At 38.7% G+C, this 24764-nt stretch overlaps 1 protein-coding gene across 15 annotated transcripts in view; it reads right to left on the reverse strand.

The window, feature by feature from the left end:
• Positions 1 to 1006: 1006 nt before the first annotated feature.
• R3HDM1 (R3H domain containing 1) overlaps positions 1007 to 24764 on the reverse strand; it is a 95684-nt gene continuing 71926 nt past the window's right edge. For 10 of the 15 annotated variants that reach the window (XM_069577695.1, XM_069577693.1, XM_069577694.1 and 7 more), the window contains 6 exons: positions 8828 to 8931; positions 6714 to 6883; positions 5142 to 5286; positions 3650 to 3732; positions 3244 to 3328; positions 1007 to 2358 (listed from right to left, as the gene is read on the reverse strand). In XM_069577695.1, coding sequence (XP_069433796.1) covers positions 1997 to 2358; positions 3244 to 3328; positions 3650 to 3732; positions 5142 to 5286; positions 6714 to 6883; positions 8828 to 8931 — 949 coding nt within the window. In that variant the 3' untranslated portion in view covers positions 1007 to 1996. The remainder of the gene's footprint in view (positions 2359 to 3243; positions 3329 to 3649; positions 3733 to 5141; positions 5287 to 6713; positions 6884 to 8827; positions 8932 to 24764) is intronic. The other 5 variants (XM_069577697.1, XM_069577696.1, XM_069577691.1 and 2 more) reach the window with 1 other exon arrangement.

A 24764-nucleotide genomic window follows, 5' to 3' on the forward strand; every position in this document is an offset into this window, starting at 1 on the left:
TATCAGATTGTTATGTCGTATGTCTAAAATGAATGTCAATTATATCTCAATTAAAATAACCCCTCACTTTACCAGGATTTCTACAGCAAAAGTTAAGATAGAATATTCAGAGAACTGAAATAAATCACAGGATTGTAGTTTTGTCTCCACCTCCATGATTAAATAATTCCTGCTGCAGTGTTGGCCCTAATTATGTATCCTCTCCATCTGTGACATTCTACAGTCAAGAATTTAAAAATTCAACAGTCCTTGGAAGTGAGTGATTTCCACAGCGCTCCTTCCTACTTCCTTCTCTGTGTCTGGCTCCTTAATCTGACTTGGTTGAGAGGCAGCTCCCACTTCTGCTTTCAGGAGCGCAATATCCATAGTCGCAACACACCAGCTTGTGTGTGCGCAGGGGGCGGTGGATTTGGGATTCCCTGGGACAAAGTAGGGCTTTGCAGATGCTCTAGAGGGAGAGAACATCTGCCCCAGAGTCTGGTAACACCTATTGCTCTTGAGCTGCAAAAAGTAAACCCCTAGTCTGGGCTGGAAGCCAGCCAGGCTCCAGGCAACCTGCAGATGGCAGAATCCCCTTCCCGTCACCCCATTTTGGGTTTCGTAGCAGTTTGATTCTGCTGGGCTGACAAGTGGGGAAAGCTTTCTATAAAGAACTTGAGCTAAACTGGACAACTGGGTGCTCAAAACATCAGCTAAAACCACAAATTCTTTATCTGTAAATGATCATAATGTTGTTTTCAGCTGTCTCACTATATATTCATTCATACTCACAATTGTCTACAACTGACTGGTATTAACTTATGAAAGGACAAAATGACATGAGTCATACCCACAAAAAACACTCCCACAGAGAAACTGATGCTTTGTAGACTATTTGTAAAGTGAGGGGATTTAATGTCTTTCATCTTCCCCAAGTCTGAAAATGAAATCTTCAAGATAGGTTAAGTCTTCAGGACTGACTCTCATTTAAAAACGTGATTTTCACTTACAAAAGACAAAGTGGGTATATATTTGTAAACATTTATTCTTTTGAACTGAAAAAGGCTTGCATCAGCACACATTGTACAGCCTTGCAAATTGAAAAAAAGGTTCCTTGTTCATAAGTGCAATGAATCTTTGATGTCCAGTGATCCGCTGCAAACAATGAAAACACATTTTAAACCACTTAAGAAGTTTCCAGCACTCATCAAATGCATTTCCTCAGGTGACCAAAAAAAAAAAAAAGAAAAAAAAATCCACAAGTAAGGGAATGCAAGTAAGTGGCATTTAGTTATCAGAGGGACACTTTAAAAAAAAAAAGTGGAAGTATTTTCCTGCCTAGAATGATTCCTATTCCCCTTTGAATCTAAGTGGTTTGATTAAGAAGTGTTAAGAACATAATTTACTTGACAGTGTTCATATGACCTAAGTGAATAAGGAAAGGACCCTATGAGGGAATTCTTTATTTTCTGGAAATTGTTTGTGTTTAGAGATACAGGGGAAGAGTAATCTTTTGTTTGTGAGCTCTCCTTAGTAACCTACTGGGCCCCCCAAAAGACAGCATGTAGTTTTAACTTGGCTACTCCACGCCTGCATTCTTATTCCCCCAAATTCTATGTCGGGTCACACTGTGCTGGCTGCAAAATAGAAATACAGGTTGCAACTGGTGGTACTCATTTTGAAGAATAATTTGCTGTACAATAGAGCTTTGGATCTGATACAAGAATTCAGAAATATAAAACAAAATAACTATAAAAGTTAGGAGGCATTTGAACAGCATTTCCTCAGAAAAAGCTGCTAACTCTGTATCATTCTGATGTGGATTCCTACAGTCATTTGGGGTGAAATGTGTGTTTTTCCCCTCTTTGCTGGATCACCGGCCTGTCTTCAGAAGTTGTAACGCCATGAACACACATCCTAGGAGTCTCTATCATGTTAACAGAAGCTCCCGATACCAAGCCAGTTAAAGATGGGTGACGATGGGGGGATCACAAAGGCCAAGGGTCTGAGGTGGCTGTTACTGAGAACTTGCCCTTTCCAAAATGTGAAAGTCATAGTGCTTCTTGCTTGTTCTCAGCTTAAACTTGTTAACCGAGTTAATTTGTTTCTTCAATGCATTCTGCGCAGCGGAGATGGAGGGGAATGTGGCTAGGACGGTGTACGTGGAGGCCAAGTCACTGGGTTTCGAGCGTTCAGGGTTGACAGTGCTGTCGCCACTGCCACAGCAGAGTGGGTGGCGACGCATTTGGGGCTGGGACTGAGGGTCCCGGAGCCACCGGATCTTGGCGCCAATTTTAAAGAGTTCCCCAAAGAGCTTCTCGGCTTCCATGCGAGTTATTCCATCTGGGAGTTCAGTAATTTCCAAGACCTTCCCAACAACTAGAATGGAAAAGGTAGAGAATTAATCCCTGTTACCAAGAGGGGGGCAGAATGTACTGCAGACTCAAAAGACACAGGAAATGAACACAATTTTCTGAAACCATTCAAATCCACAAAGTTATACTTGGTATGGCCATCTTCTAAATATTTCTTACTTACCCCCAAGCAAGGGGTGCAGAGAGGCCCATGCCACCGGCCACACTCACAGCCTCACATACAAAATGCAGCCTGTGCAGTGGCTTCTTCAGACTAGGTGTGTGATCCTGGGTACAGGTTCCTGAACTTCAAATTCCCATTGTCAAATTCTACGTTATCTTCAGTTTTTATTTTTTGGCTGTGTCGTGAGGCATGTGGGATCTCAGTTCCCTGATGGGGGATGGAACCCATGCCTCCTGCATTGGAGAAGTGCAGCCTTAACCACTAGACGACAAGGGAAGTATTCTGTATGTTATCTTTAAAACAGCACTTGCCCTAACAAACCCAAGGCTACTGAATAGAAGGTTAAGGTACAGACTTGAAAGCCCTCTGCCATAGAAAGGTGTATTTGTTCTTCAGACTATACTGCCTGAAGGGTGTAAAGAATACTTTCTTTCTCTAAGAATACAGAGGCAGTGCATTGCATTCTACCTGTTCCCCTCTCACATCTCTTTCGAATCCCTTTGGTCCCTGCACTCCTCCTAAACCTACCTTTGTTTCAGTACTCCCAAACCTGAAATGAGACAGAATTAAAAGAACATTCAAGAAGCCTGCCTTCTAGATAGCATAACTGTCTAAGACTTTGTGTAGGATTCTAGACAAGGGAAACCCACTTCTGTGGTGTGGCAGTTTTAGACTCTCAGGGCAGCAGTTTATAGAAGCACATCTGGATGCCTCTTGGGGACACACCTGCTTCTCCTGCACCCAGGTCGGTGGATGCAGCTTTTTTGGCTTGTTTCCTTCCTCGGCTGCCATGCCTGTTGCCAGATTGACCCTGAAAATCCACAAACATGAGAAATAAGGTTGATGCTGCTGCAAAATGTAATGGCAGTGTCTGACCACTTAACACTAACTGCACTCAGTCTGGGGTTTGTACTTTAGAAGAAAAAAAACCCAACCTCCAGGCCTTCTGAATTCTGCCTCAGTGGCAGAACTTTGGCCCATCGCTTGCTGTCAGTCTTTTCTAAGTAATGGCACCCAATGCCTCCTGCCGCCCACCCCAACCCCTCATATCTGGACTGTGCTGGGAACTGATGCTCCTACCACCTTCTCCCTCACTCTGCTCTCGGTAGGGCCAGGGCAGCAGCTCTCGCACCTGCTGGGCTGGAATGTGTCCGTGCAGAACAGCAGGAGGGTTGTACTGCAGGGTCTGGCCAAGTAACGGGTATCTGGTATCTCCTGAAAGTTAATAAAAAATCACTTTCACATTTTCCTTTATTCGGGTACAAAGCACTTCACAGAGTTTTCTCAGTTGTCTCAGGATGAGAGAGGGAACATATTCTACCAAATAGAATGAAAAACTGGAGGCACTGACATCTTTTTTAAAAAACTTAAAAGCCTCCACATACCCTTCAAAGAGCTGGGGTAAACTTCTGCAAGCAGGAGGGACTAACAACAAGAGTTATGAAGGAGGTGAAGTGGGAGGAGCTGGTAGACAAGTTAGCATGGACACAAACTTCTCTGTAAACCTTAACATTCTATGTGAAATCCTCCAAAGGAACTATAAGAACTCATTCCACCCGTCTGAGATACTAAAACCCACATTTTCTCTGATGGTTAAAAGTGAACGGAACATACATTTAGGGGACAAAAGAAACCTTGGGAAAACATGAAGCTCTCTATCTCCCCCAAATCATTATTAATTACTGTAAATATATTTTCTTTCACACCTTAGTGCCTAGAGTCATCCCATGGAAAGCGCTTCACACACACTGACTGCAAAAGTTTTGTCTGTAATGTTTTCATTTGCTGTACTCTCATTTTAACGTAAGTCCCCAAATGCCGCGCATTCAGTGTCTGGAGGAGGCTTATGGGTGGGTGCTAAGGGAGCATCTTCAGGAAATCATACAGTGCTTCTCCTGACAGTTTCCTAACAGAGACAAGCAAGGCGTGAGCCTCTTGCCACTGTGTGGAGCTCTTTTCTGATGAACACTGTCAGAGTGCTTGGGCAGCTCCCTGGTAGAACACACCCACGACATACTTGCTCCTTCCTAAACACTAGCTGAAGGGCAGATACAACAAGGTTTAGCACCGAGACCAGAGACACAATTTTAAGCACAAAGAGGGAGTTAAGTGGTATTTCATTGAGATTTTAATATTCCTTTCCTTAATGAATGATGTTGAATACCTTTTCAAGGGCTTAATGGACATCTGTTTGTCTTCCTTTTTGAAATTACCATATAGCTTGTTCTTAAAAATTCAGATACTACTTTCCTTTTTAATGGTTCTTTAAGACAGCATTATTATTTTTTAAATATTTACTTATTTATTTACTTGGCTGTGCCAGGGCTTAGTTGCGACATTTGGGATCTTAGTTCCCCAACCAGGGATCAAACCTGTGATGCCTGCAGAGGAAGTGTAGAGTCTTAACCAGTGTACTGCCAGGTAAGTACCATTAATTAATTATTAATTGTGATGAAACATTAAGGTTAGGAGAGAAAATGGTAACAAACAAAAATGCCCGAGGAAGGTGAAAATGCAGTCCTTTGGAAAAGGGAAGGTAGCAGTATCAGGTAAATTACAAACTGATGGGGAGTGAATGGATGTCTTAGAATTCTCTGAGGCTGTGACTAGCTTTCTGCACTTACCTTGCCCAGAGACAAAAGGTCTAGAAAACTGGGGTATGATGGCAAGTGGTGGTCCAGAGGGACGGACAGTTTTCAGGGTAGACAGCTGAGCTGGTGCTGGTGACTGAGCTGGTGAAATAATGGGACTACTGAGTTGAGGACTGTGCTGCAATTATATCAAGAAAACAGGTCAACATTTTAGTCAGGGTTTTTGAAGGGTTCCTTTTGGACAGAAATTTTTATTCTTTCTGATTACAAATATGTACACATTAGTCAGGGTTTCTGAAGGGTTCCTTTTGGACAGAAATTTTTATTCTTTCTGATTACAAATATGTACACATTACATTATAATAGGTGCTTGTTATTTAAGAAATTAAAACAGTACAGAAATTTATAATTTCCAATTCCCAAGGATAAACACTAGTAACACTGTTTCTATGCATATGTACCCCTATATCTGCTTTACAAAAATGGAAACAGACTATGCATCCTATTTTTGAATTTTACTTTTGTACTTTTAAAATAGTATTGTAGATACTTTTCCATTAGAAAATATACACTATACACCATACTGGTAGAATTTTCCTAGCTTTTAAAATTGTCCATGTACTTAGCTGAGAGTTTTCTCCTCTAGTATGGCTTCATATCACTGTTTAGTATTGTACTTTCACTTCCCTCTGCAGTGGCTTCTTTGAGAATTTCTGGTAGGGCAGGTCTCAAATTCTGTTTATCTAGAAACTTTTAATTTCTCCCTCACTTCTAAAGAACAGTTTTACTAGATATAAAATTCTTGGTTGACAGTTGTTTATTTTTTTTAAAGTTTAGCACTTTGAATATATTTATTCACTTTTTGCCCCAAAATGTCTTTTGATTGGTATTCAAGGAAGATCCCCATACATTGCATCTGATTGTTAGAATTCTTGAGGTACCTATAAACTGTTTTTTATTTTCTTCCTGTATTTTCTGTAAAGTAATAGCTAGACTCAGAGAGGTTTGATTAGATTCAGGTACTATTTTCTTTGGCCGCCCAGGCACAGCTTATGGATTCCTTAGTTTCTTGATCAGAGATGGAACCTGGGCCCACTTTAATTGATGCTACAATCGATCAGTTGCTTCAAGTGTTGTCTGCCTAATCTACCTATTTGAAAGCTTCTCATAAAACTTTTCCTGTTGTTTTTGATGTTTTTTTGTTCGTTACTTTAATAGGATTCCAAAATATCGCTTTTAAAATTCTATCAGTGTTTTTAGATTAATTGATTGCATTTCTTCTATGATGAAGAGCCTTCCCTCATCAACATTCTGGTTACAGTAAAATGCAGTTCATATGGGAAAGGCAAGATAGCAACTTAATTCATTTTCTTTAATAAAATTCAGATCTAGTTTATCTTCTTAATTTCTAAATTAAAAAAATGTTTAATTATCCAAACATTGGGAAACAGTATTTAAATTATCTGGCTATAGAGAATGTCCAAACTTCTTTACTAATCTGTTTGAAAAGATTTTAAATTCAGCATCAATCTTATAGGTTGGTCAACCTTATGTGACTAAGTGTTGAAAGTTTTAAAATTAAAATAGACAAAAGAAGCATCTTACCTGAACAATATTGTCTACACTACTAAATTCCACACACTTCTGTCCTCTCTGGTGATCACAGTAATACTTGTTCTGCTTCCACTGTGGGGGTGAATGGGCACGAGACTGCGGATTGTTTGGTACGCTGAGCTGCATCATCACCATTCCGCCACCAGGTGGAGGTGGTGCTACTGAAAATCAGAATTAGGACCCAGCAGTCAGCACACTTTAGCAAATCGCTAGTTTCTTTAAACACCAAGATAATGACAATACTTTTATATTGGACCAAAATTTTATTGTTATTTATGTAAGCCAGATTTAAGCTTTGATGCTTCATACAAGTGTCGTGTGTTTAAAAAAACACTGAAATTGATTCCGTAGACCTAAATATCACACTTATCCTAAACATAATAGGTCAGGAACGTCCAATTATCTAAAAGACCTAGTAGAGAGTAGCACAATTGTGATATGACCTATAAAAGTGCTTAATTTTTAAAGTAAATTTATTTTCAAATAAGCATTATTCTAAATACATAAAGGAAAGCTGGGAAAAAGAAGTACCCTACAGAAATTTTGATATATGGTAAAAAGACATCTTTTGAGTGACACAGTTTCATGTGGTAGGGAAAAGTTTGGCATATGGGATTCAGAAAGCATAATTTCAGTGCTCTGAAATGTCCTATGACTCAGAGAAGATTATTTACCCTCTTTTACTATATTTTCTCATTTGAAAATGGCTAGGAAGACCACGGTGGCTGACTTTAAAAGGGCTGGAATAGTCACATGAACACCCACTGACAGCTGGTTTATTCCTGCTGTGGCACCAGTACTGCAGCACTACTAGTACTGGGAATGTAACCGCCACTCACCGTTTCAGTGTGAGGGAAGGTGCCCTGGGGCCTGCCTCCAGCACCACTGTTTGCACGGCAGTAACCGTATTGGGAATTTCCAGTTCCCCAGAATTAGCACCAACCTGACCTGGCTAGGCACACCACAGAAGGGCTGACTGCTTAGGAGTATCTCAAGGTTCTCCTTGGCCACAGCAGCCCAGATTGATGCAGCCATTATTAGTCATATATTTGATAATCATCTATTGTTTCTCTGTTTCTTCGAGAGATTACATATGTCAACAGATCATTACAATAAAATATGGTCTTATGATAAAGGATTGTTTAAGAAACTAAGGAAGCAAAGAAAACAAAGCAACAAACTCAGTTTTAAGGACTGAGCAAGACTTTGCAGAAGACATGATTTCTGAGTCAAATTTTAAAGGTACGCAGGATTTTGGCAATTGGATGCTGGAGCGGCACACCAGGAGGAGGGAAGAACAGGTACAAAAGTATCTTTGGCATGAAAAAGCACAGTGCATTCTAGAAATAGAGTTCTGTGGGTTAATTACCAGGGAGCGGAAATGGAGAATCTATGCAAATTTTTAATTCAGAGGAATGACATGAAGAGACATCTGTTTCAGGACGATAATTCGTGAACTGTGTATGTGTGTACGTGTTGGGGAGGAGGAAGGCTGGGTATGCGGACAACATAAAAGAAGCAAAAGTAGAAGCAGTGAAGAAGGAAAGAAGGTAACGGTTCTGAGGCAATGGTGACAGCCTAAGTGTGAAAGAGGAGAACAGAAGAGAGTTAGGATTTCGAAATCTGTACTGGTCCCAATATGGAAGGTGAAGAAGGGGATGAAAAGGGAGAAATATTAAATCTAAAGTGCCTTTGACATATTCCTGGTTAGGAAATGTCCAATAGGCAATTGGCTATGTGGTCTTGTCGTGGCAGAAACAAATTTGGGAGACAGTGGCAAAAAGCCAAGGTTGAAGCTTGGGAAGTGGTTGAATTTCCGAGGAAGAACCCAAACAGTAATGAAAGAAAGAATATCAGTAATAATGAGGCAGGCAGGAAGGAGAGCCTGAGGAGGAACAGAGAGCAGGGGTACTGGTAGCAGGGGAAAGGGAAGAAGTGGACTGAACCTGTTAAACCTGACTTCTCATGTGCCCTGAATATCCTGGGCATATCTCAGCACCTAACAAGTTGAAAACCTTTTTCCTAGAAATGTCCAAGGAACTTATTTCTCAAATGGACAAACCATCCCTGCCACCTACCCCCCGGCCCCAATTATGTATTCATACCTGCACACTGGTGGCCTTGGAGCTGCTGGGAATTGCATGGTGAAGTAGTTCGAGGAAACTGTACTTGTTCTGATCCTGGATGTTGCAAGTAACCTACTGATGAGCTATGGGGAAAAAAATAAAACAAATACAAAAACACAGCACAATGAGATGGAGATGACTGTAAAGACTCTTTGAATGAATAGTCCTGGAAATTTATTAAAAATAAATTATTTTTCAAGTAGTAAGCTTAGTACAAGTCAAATTAACTCTTATAAATTGTGAGTTTTATGTAATTACTTTTTGAATAAAAATCACTGTTTTTATAACACATATTAAAAAAAAACCTGCTGATTTTATTGCTCTCATTCTTTAAAACTTATTCTAAATAGGGTTTTTGTACTGTTCAAGTAATTATTTTAAAAAGAAAAAACTCACTAATTTTACAAAATAAAGAAGTACTTTATTTGAATCTCTCTAAGCTATATTTTGGAGAAGGCAATGGCACCCCACTCCAGCACTCTTGCCTGGAAAATCCCATGGACGGAGGAGCCTGGTAGGCCGCAGTCCATGGGGTCACTAAGAGTCGGACACGACTGAGTGACTTCACTTTCACTTTTCACTTTCATGCATTGGAGAAGGAAACGGCAACCCACTCCAGTGTTCTTGCCTGGAGAATCCAGGGATGGGGGAGCCTCATGGGCTGCCATCTATGGGGTCGCACAGAGTCGGACACGACTGAGGCGACTTAGCAGCAGTAGCAGCAAGCTATATTTTAGAAAAGAAAATATGCAGTTGGACAATGATGAGACAGAAAAAAGATTTTATTCCTTAAAAAATGTAATATATAAGGAATAAAATAAACACTAGAACATGATTCTGACATTCTAATATAAATACTGACAAAAATAAGAGGCTGTTATTGTAAAATGTCTTTAAGGTTTCCCCTGTTTAACAATTTTTCAGGAAAAAAGTGAAACTCAAAGAGCAATACTGTGAATTCTGAGAATTCTGAAGTAACTGGAAACTATCTTCATTTACTATAAAACCCTGTTACCATCCTTTTTTCATCGTTTAAGTCAACTTTCTTTACATAGTATTTTATTTCTTAATATAGCTTTAATCACTTTCTGCACTTACATCTCACATAACTGCATCAAAAATACACATTCGAGCCAACGATTGAATTACAAAGAATACAGGGAGACAGGTTAACACCATGATGACACAATCAGTCAGATTCAGGCTCTGGGACACTCTACAAGACAAGTGTATGAAAACATAGGCAGTACTCTAAAACAAAGACCAATTGGGTATTTGATATAATTAAGAAATTAACTGTTAATTTTTTTAGAATGTGAAATAGTACTCAAGCTAGGTAGGTTAAAAAAAACCTTTTAGAGATACCTATAATGAAATACTCATAAATGAAATAATACAATACTTCGGTCTATTTTAAAATAACATGAGAGGAGGATGAAGTAGAAGTTTAAATGAAAACAGATTAGTTATTATTAATAAATGCAGAAACTAAGTGATGGTACATGGGGGCTTCAGTGCACTTCTATTTACATTAATGTATATTTTAAAATGTCTGTAATGAAAAGTTTATAAATGATTCTCTAACTCAGGCTGACAATTCTCCAACTAATAATAACATGTAAAGTTTTACTGTTTTCTGTGGCAGTAACTCAGTGTAGTTCAATAACAGTAAGAAAGGAATGCAAAGGGACGAATTCACAAAAAGTGATTTTGGGCCATATGACAAATTGGAAAAGTAGTACTTTCTAAAACTGATGTTAATTATGATCAGAATGTGTTATGAGTACTAGCCACCTGTAGAAATAATACAGCTCAGGCATAGTTTGTAAAATGTACAGTGACTGGGTCGAACAGAAAGCTACACCACAGGATAGAAGGACTTTAGGTTCTTCTTCCATCACTGGGATGAAAATCCAATAGGATCTTAACTATGTTAAAACTACATGAAAGTGAAAGTCGCTCAGTCATCTCTGACTCTTTGCAACCCTGTGGACTATACAGGTCAGGGAATTCTCTGGGCCAGAATACTGGAGTGGGTAGCCTTTCCCTTCTCCAGGGGGTCTTCCCCACCCAGGGATCGTACCAAGGTCTCCCGCACTGCAGGCAGATTCTTTACCAGCTAAGCCACAAGGGAAGCCCAGCAATACTGGAGTGCGTAGCCTAACCCTTCTCCAGCAGAGCTTCCCCATGCAGGAATTGAACTGGGGCCTCCCGCATTACAGGCGGATTCTTTACCAACTGAGCTATCAGGGAAGTGCTAAAACTACATACAATGAGAAGAAAGATTGAGAGAATGTGATATGAATATGACAACAGAAGTCACCTTAGGGTTGTAGATATATCTGCTGATTCCTGATACTTTATACTTGCTTTTGCATTTTCCAAAAACATGCATGCATTTTATAATCACTAAAAATACCCTATGAAAACTGCTTGAAAGGTTCTACTTTTAAATGTTGTATTAGGGATTTAGTATCAATTAATAATCTGAATCTTCTTCAGATGTTGCAGTATGGCCTGTGATCTTCTGAAATATAAACCACCTTCGATTCATCTGAAGGACAGACTTCAGTCAGGTTTGCTCTCTCTGGAAGAAATATTAGCTTTCTGCCATAAAAGCGTTTTGCAATTCAAAGTGATTTCTACTTTATTTATTTTTTATGAAGCGGGTGTCTATTTAGGACAATATAAATAAACCCTCAACCAATTTGAATTTGACCAAACTAATATGCTCAATTAATGAAAATGAATGTCAAGTAAAACTTCTGTTGTCCAATATCTGGAGTTTTCCCTTAAATGCAAATGGTTGATTTTTTTAGGTTTTCTGGTTAAATGCTTCTATTCCTAGATGTATTTCATTTATAGCTCACCTATTTTCAATCTGAAACAGTGGAGAAAACAAAACTATGCAGACTAAAAAACAGAGAAAATATTAATATTTCAGAGACAAAACAAAAAGGTGTCAGGACATCTAGGATAAGATTGTTGCTTTCACTGAGAACTGAATCTACTTTGTATCCTGGCAGCTAAGACAAACTGTTGAATCCAGAGAATTATAAGACTCTGCCAGGATGATAAAGGAAGCAAGTATGTAAGCTTTTGGCAGGTGCTGGATTATAGACATATCATAATTGCATTCTATGATGAATTTAAAGCAAGTAGTTAATTATAGAGGAATGTAGTCCTTTGACAGAAGATATGAAACACCGTCCATATTTTACTGGGTAACTGAGAGGATAAAAGGGAAATCTTGCCCAAAGAGAGGATTACTTCCCTTTAAAAAATAGACGGGATGCAGAAGTACTCGCAGTAAGGGCTAATGTTTTCCTTAAAAACAAACTTGTAGTTTTCAAGTACTTGAATGAGACCAGAGGGTCTGCACTGCATACTTTACATAAAAGATGCCTTTGATTTGAGAAATTTACAGGCAGCTATTATCAAACACAATCAAACACAAAGATATCTATAGTGCTTCTGGTGAATGACTGAGTTTGATATGGGCCATGTTCTCACCAACCCACTAGTATAAACTGGTTCTCATCAAGCACCTATGTTAGTGGACCTATGGATATATCACTTTACTAGCTCACTGATGTGGCAGAAAACATTCACCAAACAGTAATTTTAGTTTTAGTACAGCTGGTCCTAAGGTGCTCTTTTTGAGAATACCTTAGCTACTTATTAAGTCTGTTCCTACTGTGAGACCGTAACATTGCCACTGGCACTCAGGAAGATGCTTGTACATCTGCTGTGTGATATAGCTGGAGAAGAGGCATCCCATTTCTCAAACAGCTTCATAAAATCTTTTAAAATAATTTCAAAAGATAGGAGGCCAAATAATACAATTTCTTATTTTTTGAACCAAATTTCACCTATTAGAGAGTGACTTCTGGCACAACAGCTTGAGTTTACTCATCTTATCTCCCCACTGAGACTGGAGAAAGCTATTATAGGTGATAGAAATGATCCTAAGGATGAAAAGTAAAATAGAAAACATCTATTCAAGAACATCTATGAAAAGCTGGTAAGAAAGATGAGTTTGGTATTTGAAACAATATCACTCCCTCCTGCTTCTCTCAGTGAAAACAGCCTACTCAAGACCACTGCAGCAAAGAACACAGAGCTCCCTCTCCCCACAACACCCAGAGGGAGGTTTCTTCCTAAGAGTGGTATGTCAGCTTTCTCATCCTGCTCCCAGGTACCTGCTGCTGAAGCTAAATCCTGAGTGAATGAAGGTGAGAGACGGGAACTCCTTTTCCTTCACAATCCATGTATAGGACAGAGGATCTACTGTGGGTGTGGTGTGCTGAGAATACTGGGGTTCTGGTCAGATTACCCTTGCCCCATCTCATGAAGTGGTGATTTCATGCCAGTGATCCTAGGCTGTGGTCTCCTCACCCTCCACCAAGTGATCAGCTTATAGGGTTGGGTATTATCTCAAGAAAAGCTAGTAACTGTCCACACCCCCAGCTTCTGAGCCCTGGCTCAGAGATTTCTGGGGAGAAAACAGGGGTCATAAAACAGATAGCATCTGTTTTCTCAAAAGAATGGTCTTCAATTGTAACAGAGAGGGAAGACGTTCACGCCTATAGGTGCTTTCAAGAACAGCGAAAAGTGAAAGTTGCTCAGTCTTGTCTGACTCTTTGTGATCCCATGGACTCCTGCCTGCCAGGCTCCTCTGTCCATGGAATTCTCCAGACAAGAATACTGGAGTGGGTAGTTGTTCCCTTCAAGAACAGGAGTGGGTGTGATAAAGACAACTGGGAGGAGATATAAAATTCAGGCTAAATTGTAGGCCTGCTAGTTCATAGGAAGGAAATAGGCAAAAATACAGCAGGAATGATCCTTTCTTAGGGCAGAATAAAAACCAAATATTAACTACAAAAACTTTTGCTTCAAAGGAGCCAGATTTTGACTGAATTACTTTGTAGAGCAATCTGTGAGTCAGAGCATTCAACTGGAAGCAACAGAGTAGTCAGCTGGCAGTTAGTGGATATTGTCAAGGAAAAAGAGAAACAGAGTCCTAGCAAAACCACTGTGATTCTAGGATGACTTGTGAGAATACCCAAAGTAGCTTTCCCTGCTTGAGGAACAACATCAGAGGCTGAACATTTGGTGTGCTGGGAAGCTTAAATAGACTTCACTAAAGTAATCCAGTCAGTCAATGAACAAATTAACAAGTAAACAGCAATAACCAGACTGGCTACATTATTTAAGATATCCAATTAAAAAAATTACAAGGTATGCAAATAAACTGGAAAGTGTAACCCCTTCTTTGGACACAAGCAGGGAACAGAAACTGCCTAAGAGAAAGACTTTTCACATTTATCAGAAAGACCACAGTATAGCCATTATAGACATGTTCACAGAAACAAAGGAAATCATGATTAAGGAAGTAAAGATGGAATGGTGACAAGGCTGCATTAACAAATAAAGAATATTAATAAAAGAGAGAGAAATTATATTCAGTCAGTTCAGTTCAGTCACTCAGTCGTGTCTGACTCTTTGAGACCCCATGAATCGCAAAACGCCAGGCCTCCCTGTCCATCACCAACTCCCGGAGTTCACTCAGACTCACGTCCATCGAGTCAGTGATGCCATCCAGAGGATGCCATCTCATCCTCTCTCGTTCCCTTCTCCTCCTGCCCCTAGTCCCTCCCAGCATCAGAGTCTTTTCCAATGTGTCAACTCTTCGCATGAGGTGGCCAAAGCACTGGAGTTTTAGCTTTAGCATCATTCCTTCCAAAGAACACCCAGGGCTGATCTCCTTCAGAATGCATTGGTTGGATCTCCTTGCAGTCCAAGGGACTCTCAAGAGTCTTCTCCAACACCACAGTTCAAATGCATCAATTCTTCGGCGCTCAGCTTTCTTCACAGTCCAACTCTCACATCCATACATGACCACTGGAAAAATCATAGCCTTGACTAGACAGACCTTTGTTGGCAAAGTAATGTCTCTGCTTTTCAATATGCTATCTAGGTTGGTCATAACTTTTCTTCCAAGGAGTAAGCGTCTTAATTTCATGGCTGCAATCACCATCTGCAGTGATTTTGGAGCCCAAAAAATTAAGTCTGACACTGTTTCCCCATCTATTTCCCATGAAGTGATGGGACCAGATGCCACGATCTTCGTTTTCTGAATGTTGAGCTTTAAAGCCAACTTTTTCACTTTCCTCTTTCACGTTCATCAAGAGGCTTTTTAGTTCCTCTTCACTTTCTGCCATAAGGGTGGTGTCATCTGCATATCTGAGGTTATTGATATTTCTCCTGGCAATCTTGATTCCAGCTTGTGCTTCTTCCAGTCCAGTGTTTCTCATGATGTACTCTGCATATAAGTTAAAGAAGCGGGGTGACAATATACAGCCTTGACATACTCCTTTTCCTATTTGGAACCAGTCTGTTGTTCCATGTCCAGTTCTAACTGTTGCTTCCTGACCTGCATATAGGTTTTTCAAGAGGCAGGTCAGGTGGTCTGGTATTCCCATCTCTTTGAGAATTTTCCAGACTTTATTGTCATCCACACAGTAAAAGGCTTTGGCATAGTCAATAAAGCAGAAATAGATGTTTTTCTGGAACTCTCTTGCTTTTTCCATGATCCAGCAGATGTTGGCAATTTGATCTCTGGTTCCTCTGCCTTTTCTAAAATCAGCTTGAACATTTGGAAGTTCATGGTTCACATACTGCTGAAGTCTGGCTTGGAGAATTTTGAGCATTACTTTACTAGCGTGTGAGACAAGTGCAATTGTGCGGTAGTTTGAGCATTCTTTGGCATTGCCTTTCTTTGGGATTGGAATGAAAATTGACCTTTTCCAGTCCTCTGGCCACTGCTGAGTTTTCCAAATTTGCTGGCATATTGAGTGCAGCACTTTCACAACATCATCGTTCAGGATTTGGAACAGCTCAACTGGAATTCCATCACCTCCACTAGCTTTGTTCGTAGTGATGCTTTCTAAGGCCCACTTGACTTCACATTCCAGGATGTCTGGCTCTAGGTGAGTGATCACACCACTGTGATTATCTGGGTCATGAAGATCTTTTTTATACAGTTCTTCTTTCTGTGTATTCTTGCCACCTCTTCTTAATATCTTCTGCTTCTGTTAGGTCCATACCATTTCTGTCCTTTATCAAGCCCTTCTTTGCATGAAATGTTCCCTTGGTATCTCTAATTTTCTTGAAGAGATCTCTAGTCTTTCCCATTCTGTTCTTTTCCTCTATTTCTTTGCATTGATCGCTGAGGAAGGCTTTCTTATCTCTTCTTGCTATTCTTTGGAACTCTGCATTCAGATGCTTATATCTTTCCTTTTCTCCTTGGCTTTTCACTTCTCTTCTTTTCACAGCTATTTGTAAGGTCTCCCCAGACAGCCATTTTGCTTTTTTGCATTTCTTTTCCTTGGGGATGGTCTTGATCCCTGTCTTCTGTACAATGTCATGAACCTCATTCCATAGTTCATCAGGCACTCTATCTATCAGATCTAGTCCCTTAAATCTATTTCTCACTTCCACTGTATAATCATAAGGGATTTGATTGAGGTCATACCTGAATGGTCTAGTGGTTTTCCCTACTTTCTTCAATTTAAGTCTGAATTTGGCAAAAAAGAGTTCATGCGCTGAGCCACAGTCAGCTCCCCATCTTGTTTTTGTTGACTGTACAGAGCTTCTCCATTTTTGGCTGCAAAGAATATAATCAATCTGATTTCGGTGTTGACCCATTTGGTGATGTCCATGTGTAGAGTCTTCTCTTGTGTTGTCGGAAGAGGGTGTTTGCTATGACCAGTGCATTTTCTTGGCAAAACTATTAGTCTTTGCCCTGCTTCATTCCATATTCCAAGGCCAAATTTGACTGTTACTCCAGGTGTTTCTTGACTTCCTACTTTTGCATTTCAGTCCTATATAATGAAAAGGACATCTTTTTTTGGTGTTAGTTCTAAAAGGTCTTATATGTCTTCATAGAACCATTCAACTTCAGCTTCTTCAGCATTACTTGTTGGGGCATAGACTTGGATTACTCTGATACTGAATGGTTTGCTTTGAAACGAACAGAGATCATTCTGTCGTTTTTGAGACTGTATCCAAGTACTGCATTTCAGACTCTTTTGTTGACCATGATGGCTACTCCATTTCTGGTAAAGATTCCTGCTCGCAGTGGTAGATATAATGGTCATCTGAGTTAAATTCACCCATTACAGTCCATTTTATATTATATTAAAAGGTACCAAATGGAAATTATGGAGTTAAAAAACTGCTAAAATATAAAATTCACTAAAAAGGCCCAGCAGCAGATGTTAATTGGCAGAAGAAAGAATAAATGAACTTGGAGACAGACTGAAAGATTACACAAGCTAAAGAACAGAGAGAAATAAGGACACAGAAAAAAGAGCTCCAGAGAAATGTGGGGCATTGTTAAACAAACTAACACACATATAATGGGGATTATCAGAGATGAGAGCAGAAAAGATATTCCAAGAAAAAATGGCTGAAAACAGTTCAAATTTATTGAAAAAAAACAATGACCTATTCATCCAGGATCCTGAAAAAGCTTTTAGCAGAATAAATGCAGAGACCCAAAGAGATACCACAGTAAAAATACTGACAGTCAAAGACAAGCAGTATACGAAAAATGTTTAGTTATTTATAATATAACCCCAGTAAGATTTACAGCTGACTTCTAAGCAGACACTATGAAAGTCAGAAGGCAGTGGGATAACATACTCAAATGGTCAAGGAAAAATACCTGTCAGCAAAGATTCTTAAATTCAGTAAAGCTATTTTCCAAAATGAAGGCAAAACAAAGACTGTAAGTAAAAACTGAGAATTTGTTGCTGGCACACCTTACAGTAGGCACTAACTAGAATAAACACAAAGTACAGTATTGTGGTCTTAATGTTTGCATCTCCCAGATTCATATGTTGAAGCCGTAACCTAATACAATGGTATTTGGAAATGGGGCCATGGAGAGGTAACTGGGGTTAGATGAGGTCATGTGGGTGTGGCCCTGGTCCAATGGGATTAGTGCTCTTACAAGAAGACATCAGGGAGCTTGTTCTCCTTCTGCTTGAACACACTGAAGAAACACCAAATGAGCTCACAATGAGAAAGTGGCCATCTGCAAATCAAGGGAAGAGCCTTCAGCATGTATCAACCCTTCTGGTACCTTGATCTTGGACTTTCAGTATCCAGAACAATGAGAAAATAAATTTCTGTTGTTTATGCCACCTAGTCTATGATATTTCGTTGTGGCAGCTTGAACAAACTAAGTACAGGTATTCATGTACTTGGAAAGATAGCAGAAATGAACATTTTCCCTTTTTTTCTGATTTAAGAAGCAAATGTATAAAATAATATGTACATAATGTAATGTCAGACCTATAACATATAGAAATGTAACATATGTGCCAATAATAGCACAAAGGATGTGGATAGGAACAAAGCTGTATGGGCTAAGAAAATGCCTACTGATGGTAAGGTAATTATCATTATAACAATGTATTGTGTTTGTAACATTAATATAATGTGCATAACAAGAATATCAGGAGAAGTAGGGGAAAAGAGCAGTTATGTAGGAGTAACTTTTCTCTATTTCACTAGAATTAAGCTAGCATAAATCAGAAGCTGATTGGATAAGTTAAGACACATATGATAAATCCTAGAAAAAACACTAAAAAAAAACCCCTCTAGACAAAGGAAATAAATAACAAAAGCAAAATGGCAGACATAAGGCAAGTACATCAGTAATAACATTAAATGTGAATGCATTAAACAATTCAATCAAAAGACAGATGTCAGAAGGGTAAAAAATGATCCAACTATTAATATATGCTGTCTATAGGAGACACGAAGGCTGAAAACAAAAGGACAGTAAAAGATACATCAAACAAACAGTAATCAAGAAAGCTGGTGCGTCTATATTAATATCACACAAATCAGACTTTGAGGCAAAAACTGTACGAGACAAAGCATTTCATAATGAAAAAAAGATCAGGAATATGTAACAGTTATAAACTTATCAGCTCCTACTAAAGGAGCAATACGTGAGACATACACTGAAAAATGAAAGGAGAAACATACAATTCAATGATAGTAGTTGGAGACCTCAATATAACATTTTCTGAACTCAACAGCTTGCTGGATCTTAGTTCCTCAACCAGGGATTGAACCTAGGTGCATGGCAGTCAAAGTGTGGAGTCCTAACCACCGGACTGCCAGGGAATGCCTAATACTACACTTTCAGCAAGGAACAGACCAACAATACAGAAGATCAACAAGGAACAGAAACCCTGGACAACACTACAAAGTAACTAGACCTGAAAGACATCCACAGAACACTCTCCAACAATAACAGAACTTACAATCTTTTCAAGTATACGTGGAATATTCTCTAGGTTAGACCATATGCTGGGCGATAAAGTGAACTTCAATAATTTTAAAAGGACAGAAATAATACAAAGTTAATTCTCCAACAACAAAGAAATGAAATTAGAAATCAATAGCAGGATAAAGTTGGGACACACACATGTAAGCACAAATTAAACATTACAATACTAAGCTACCAATAGGTCAAAAAAGAAATCAAAACAGAAACCAGAAAATACTTTCGGATGAATGAAAACAAAACACACCAAATCTTATGGAATGCTGATACAGCAAGAGTTTAGAGGGAAAATTATATCGTAAATGCCAATATTAAAACAGAAGAAAGGGCTTCATTAGTGGTGCAGTAGTAAAGAATCCACCTGCCAATGCAGGGGACATGGGTTCAATCTCTGGTCTGGGAAGATTCCACGCACCATGGGTCAACTAAGGCTGTGAGCCACAACTGTTTAAGCCCATGCACTCTAGAGTCCATGTGCTGCAACCAACAAGCTTGTGTGCCACAACTATTGAAGCCTGTATCCCACAGAGTCCATGCTCCATAATAAGAGAAGGCACAGAAAATGAGAACTTCATGCGCCACAAATGGAGAGTGGGCGCTATGCTCTGCTTGCCACAACTAGAGAAAGCCTGCATGCAGCAATGAAGACCCAGTAAAACCAAAAATAAGTAAACAAACAAACAAACAAAAAATCTCAGATCAATAATCTTCATTTTTATGTTAAGACACTGGGGGTGGCCTGGGGGAGAGATCACCAAGCTTAAAGCAAACCAAAGGAAGTGAAGAAGAAAGATTATAATGGGAATAAACAAAACAGAGAACAGAAAAGAGAAAATCAATAGAAACCAAGGGCTGGATCATTGAAAAGATCAATAATGACAACTTTTTGTTTAACTGACCAAGAAAAAAGGAAGGAAAACTCAAATTACTAGAATCAGAAACAAAGAAGGGAGATTACTACAGACTACAGAAATAAAAAGGATAATGAAATAGTATAAAAAACTGTATACCAAGAAAATAGATCAAGCTCCTAGAAACATACAAACTGCCAAAACAAACTCACGTAGAAACTGATAATCAGATATAAACAGATAATCAGAGTGGACCTATAACAAATGAAGAGATTGAAGTAGTAACCATAAAACAACTTACACACACACACACACACACACACACACACACACACACCCTGGCATACAAGGCTTCATCACTTTATCACAGAGAAAAGTTAACAGTAATTCTTCATAAACTTTTTTTTCAGAACAGAAAACAATACTTCCCAACTCATTCTATATTACCCTAAAACTAAAACCAGACAAAGGCGCCACAAGACAACAGACCACTATCTCTTATGACTATGAGAAGTCATAAATGCGAAAATCCTACTGAATGTGATTTATCCCTGTGTCATTTAATATCTGAAAATCAATTAATGTATATTTTTTCTTAACATGATAGAGTACCTACAGAAAATCCACAACTGGGGCACTCTCCGTTCTCCTTCTGATGTCTATGTCAGAAGCTTTCTCTGCCCCTTTTCATACTTTAATAAAACTCTGCAAAAGCTCTTGAGTGATCAAGCCTGGTCCCTGGTCCCAAAGCTAAATCATCTTCTTCGGAGATCAAGAATCCAACACCGTTCACCATAAGCTATCAACATTGCCCCTGTTGATAATGTACGGTATAAATATACCATGTTTCTAACTTTTTATTGCAATGAAGAGCCTTAATTTTGTATCTTTAACATATGCATTAAAATATTAATATATCCCCCCCCCCCACCAAAAGAAAATCCACAACTAACATTATACTTAAGGTGGAAGACTGAATGCTCTCCAGTCATGAAGATAAGGATGTCAGCTCTCTCAACATGTACTGAACCTAACAGTAAGGTTCTAACCAGGGCAATGAGGCAAGAAAATGAAATAAAAGGTACCAAAATTGAAAAATGTTACTGTCATCATTCCTCTCTTCTCTTTATGTTTTGCAAATATTATGATTGTTATTTCAAGATATTATTTTTTGATGGGAGAAAATGTATTCTTAATTAATAATTAATTTACCTGAAAAGCAAGCCCCACATATCTACAGCTTTTACCAGCTATGGGAGATATCTTTGAAAATTCAAGAAAAGATGGCAAGAAAATATGTTCTAAGAAGTCACTTGAAGGAAAGAAAAATAAAAATGCAAAAAACCCCCCAAAAAACAACAACAACAAAAAGAAAGAAGTCATTTGGTTTTCTGCCTTTTTAAATCCTTTGACATCTTACTGCCAATGATTGGCAAACAAGCTTCCTGAACATTACTTAGCAGACATGTGCTGTGTTCCCTGAAGATGCTGTAAGTAATCCATATAATCCATTTGGGGACTGCAGCAGTCTGAGTATCACAACATTTAATTCATTAATAATATAAAGAATGAAGCAGTTAACAAAGAACAAGCACTCTGAATCTCACTGGTCCCAATAACTGATTCACCACCTGTGACAACCTGAGTAAAAGAAAGAAAGTGAAGTTGCTCAGTCGTGTCCACCTCTTTGTGACCCCATGGACTACAACCTACCAGGTTCCTCCAGCCATGGGATTTTCCAGGCAAGAATACTGGAGTGTGTTGCCATTTCCTTCTCTAGATCTTCCCAATCCTGGGATTGAACCTGGGTCTCCTGCATTGTAGGCAGACGCTTTACCGTCTGAGCCACCAGAGAAGTTCAATAACCTGAGTAAATTCCAACCAAATTTAAACCAAATTTACTCAGTCTAGCAGGAAAAAAAAAGAGAGATAAACGAAAGTTTAAACCATTCAGAGGTTACTCCGTATTTCTTTTGGATCATTTTTGTTGGATTTTCCTATAAATAACACTTTTTTACAACCTTTTGGAGCAGTTTTAATTTTGGGGGGTGGGATAATAATTGTGGCAAAACTCTGAGGCAGAATTACAGAATAAAAAAGGACAGGAGTTCTGTCTTTTGTTAAATGTCATCAGACTGAATTATGGACAAAATGGGCTTCATATGCCCAGAACCCAGCAAATGATGGTCTCTTTGCTTAGTATCTTAGTATAGCTAAGTGTTTTGTCCTTTTGGGGTTAAGGGTGTGTTAACTCTCATTTTTTAAGATAGCTGGCGAGAGTGAATATTTTCTTATGTGCTAATTTATCACCAGTTCTTGCCAAGTGGGTAAACTACTTATTTCCATGAATTGTTTATTTGTAGAGTTGCAATATAATCATCCTAGAACATACAGAGGTGATAAAAATGCCTGTAAGCTTTTATCAGACATCTGTCACATTCACCCATATCTTGATGCTTTTTTTAAAAAAAATCTGTCTTGATGTAACTGTGCTGAATCTTTATATTAAAACAACCTTTAAAACATTCATCTACTCTTTGATCATGTCTATCTTAAATCTTAATGCTTTTCATTTTTTAATGCTTTCCTATCTTGAATCTTATATCAGTGAGAAAAGCAAAGCAATTAAGTATTTTCACGAGCTCTTCACCACACCTATCTATGTAATAATATCTGTACCAAAGCACTCACTTTTTCCCCCCCATTTACCACATATGAATCCTCTACATCTTATATATGGCTTACTGACTTCCGTTTGAGTGTTCACTCTCATCCTTCTTGGGGACCTTACTGCTCTTCCCTCTCTGCTACGGCAACATACCTCTTTCTGCTGTCTTTCAATTTCAGCATATCAAGACTTCTTTTTTCAATTACGAACAGATTACTCTCTTAACCTTATTTTCCCCTCCCCTATACTGCTGAAATTCAATGCTCCTGCTTAGGGATGCAATTCTCAAAAGTTGTCTCTATCTACTGTCTCTGATTCCTGTCCTTCCATTCACTTGGCTTTTAGCTCTTAAAGTCTTCCCCCCATAATTAAGTAGTTTTATTAACTATTTAAAGGGTTTGAAACATATATACAAGAATACCCAGAAATATGAAGAATCTTAAAGAACTATATGATATAAAACTATGTAACCTCCATTTGGATTAAGAATACCAAGTCTCCACACCTTCCCTCACCATTAATTCTAACTGTTGTAGTTAGAACTACAGTACTGTAGTAGTGCTCCATATGGTAGGTTTAACATTTTAAACAAATTGTTTCTGAAGGTTTTTTTTTTAATTATCAAGATTTAAGGATTCTTGATATACTCTCTAAGAACTTTTTCAAATATATGATTTCCCAGTCAGTATAGTGCTTGACTTTTCATTTTTATTCTTTTGTGGAGCCACCTTTCATCTGGTATAATTTTCTTCCTGTATCAAAGACTTCCTTTGGAATTTCTTGCAGTGCAAGTGAGCTGGTGATTAATTCTTTCAGTTTTTCCATGTCTGAAATAGTACTGTTTCTAACAAGAAATCTACCAAATTCTTATCTTTGTTCTTCTATATGTAATGTTATTTTTTCTCTGGCTACTTTTATAATTTTCCCTTTAAGTTTTAAGAAATTTCCTCTATTTTTTTTGCTTGAAGTTTGTTGAAATTTCTGGATCTGCAGGTTTCTAATCTTCCTAAGTTTTACAACATTTCAGGATTATTCAAATGTATTTTTTGTCCTCCCTTTTCCTCTCTTGAGGATGCCAACTGCACATGCATTAGGCCGAAAAGTACTGATGCTCTGTTCATTTTTTTCCCAGTCTGTTTCCTCTGTCTGAATTTTATACTGGCGTTGTTTCAGTCAGGTTCAACTGACTGATTTTTTCCCCAATTTTTAGCCTTTGTTTCTTACTTCTTTGCATACTTGACAATTTTGGACTGGATCCCAGCCATTATGAATCTAGCCTTGTTGAGTGCTGGACATCCTTGAATTTTTAATAATACTTTTGAGCTTTGCTCTGAGCCACAGTTAAATGGAGACAATTTAATCTTTTTGGGTCCTGCTTGTTTAAGGCAGGACCAGAGCAGCTTTTCATCCAAGGCTAACTGTCCTCCACTACTGACACAGTATTCTTTTAAGTCCTCTACTCACTGCCTCCTGTATTACAAGGTTCTGACATGTGGGCTGGTAGGAATATAAACTATTGCTGTCCTTGTATGAGGTTCAGGGATTGTTCTGCTTGTTTCTTTTGAGGGGTTCTTTTCCTGGCATTGGGTAGGTTTTGTACATACACGCACTGGTAAGCAAGCAACTCAGACTCAAAAGGGCCCCACTTAGACGGCCAGAGCAACCTCTTTGAAACTCTCTTCTCTTCAGTATCCTGCCCTGTAAACTCTAAGCCAAGTTGGCTTCCTTGGACTTTGAATTCCATCTTGTTAACTTAAGGGTCTTGCTTAGGTTCCCCTGCACTGAGGTGTGGCTTGAAACTCTCTGCAGGCAGGAAGCTGGGGTAATCGTTAAGACTGTTTTCCCTCTCTCAAGTTTTACTGTACCTAACTGCCTAATGAAAACTGTTGTTTCATATGTTCCTCTAGTTTTTAAGGCAGATTTTAAATTTGGTCCCTACTACTCTATCATGGCTGAGAATGGGAATCAAGAAGATGTTGGTTTTTAGCATCCTTTCATCAACATGCCTGATACTGCCCTAACATTAAT

Source organism: Ovis canadensis, chromosome 2, assembly GCF_042477335.2.
Source record: "Ovis canadensis isolate MfBH-ARS-UI-01 breed Bighorn chromosome 2, ARS-UI_OviCan_v2, whole genome shotgun sequence".
Lineage (NCBI taxonomy): Eukaryota > Metazoa > Chordata > Mammalia > Artiodactyla > Bovidae > Ovis > Ovis canadensis.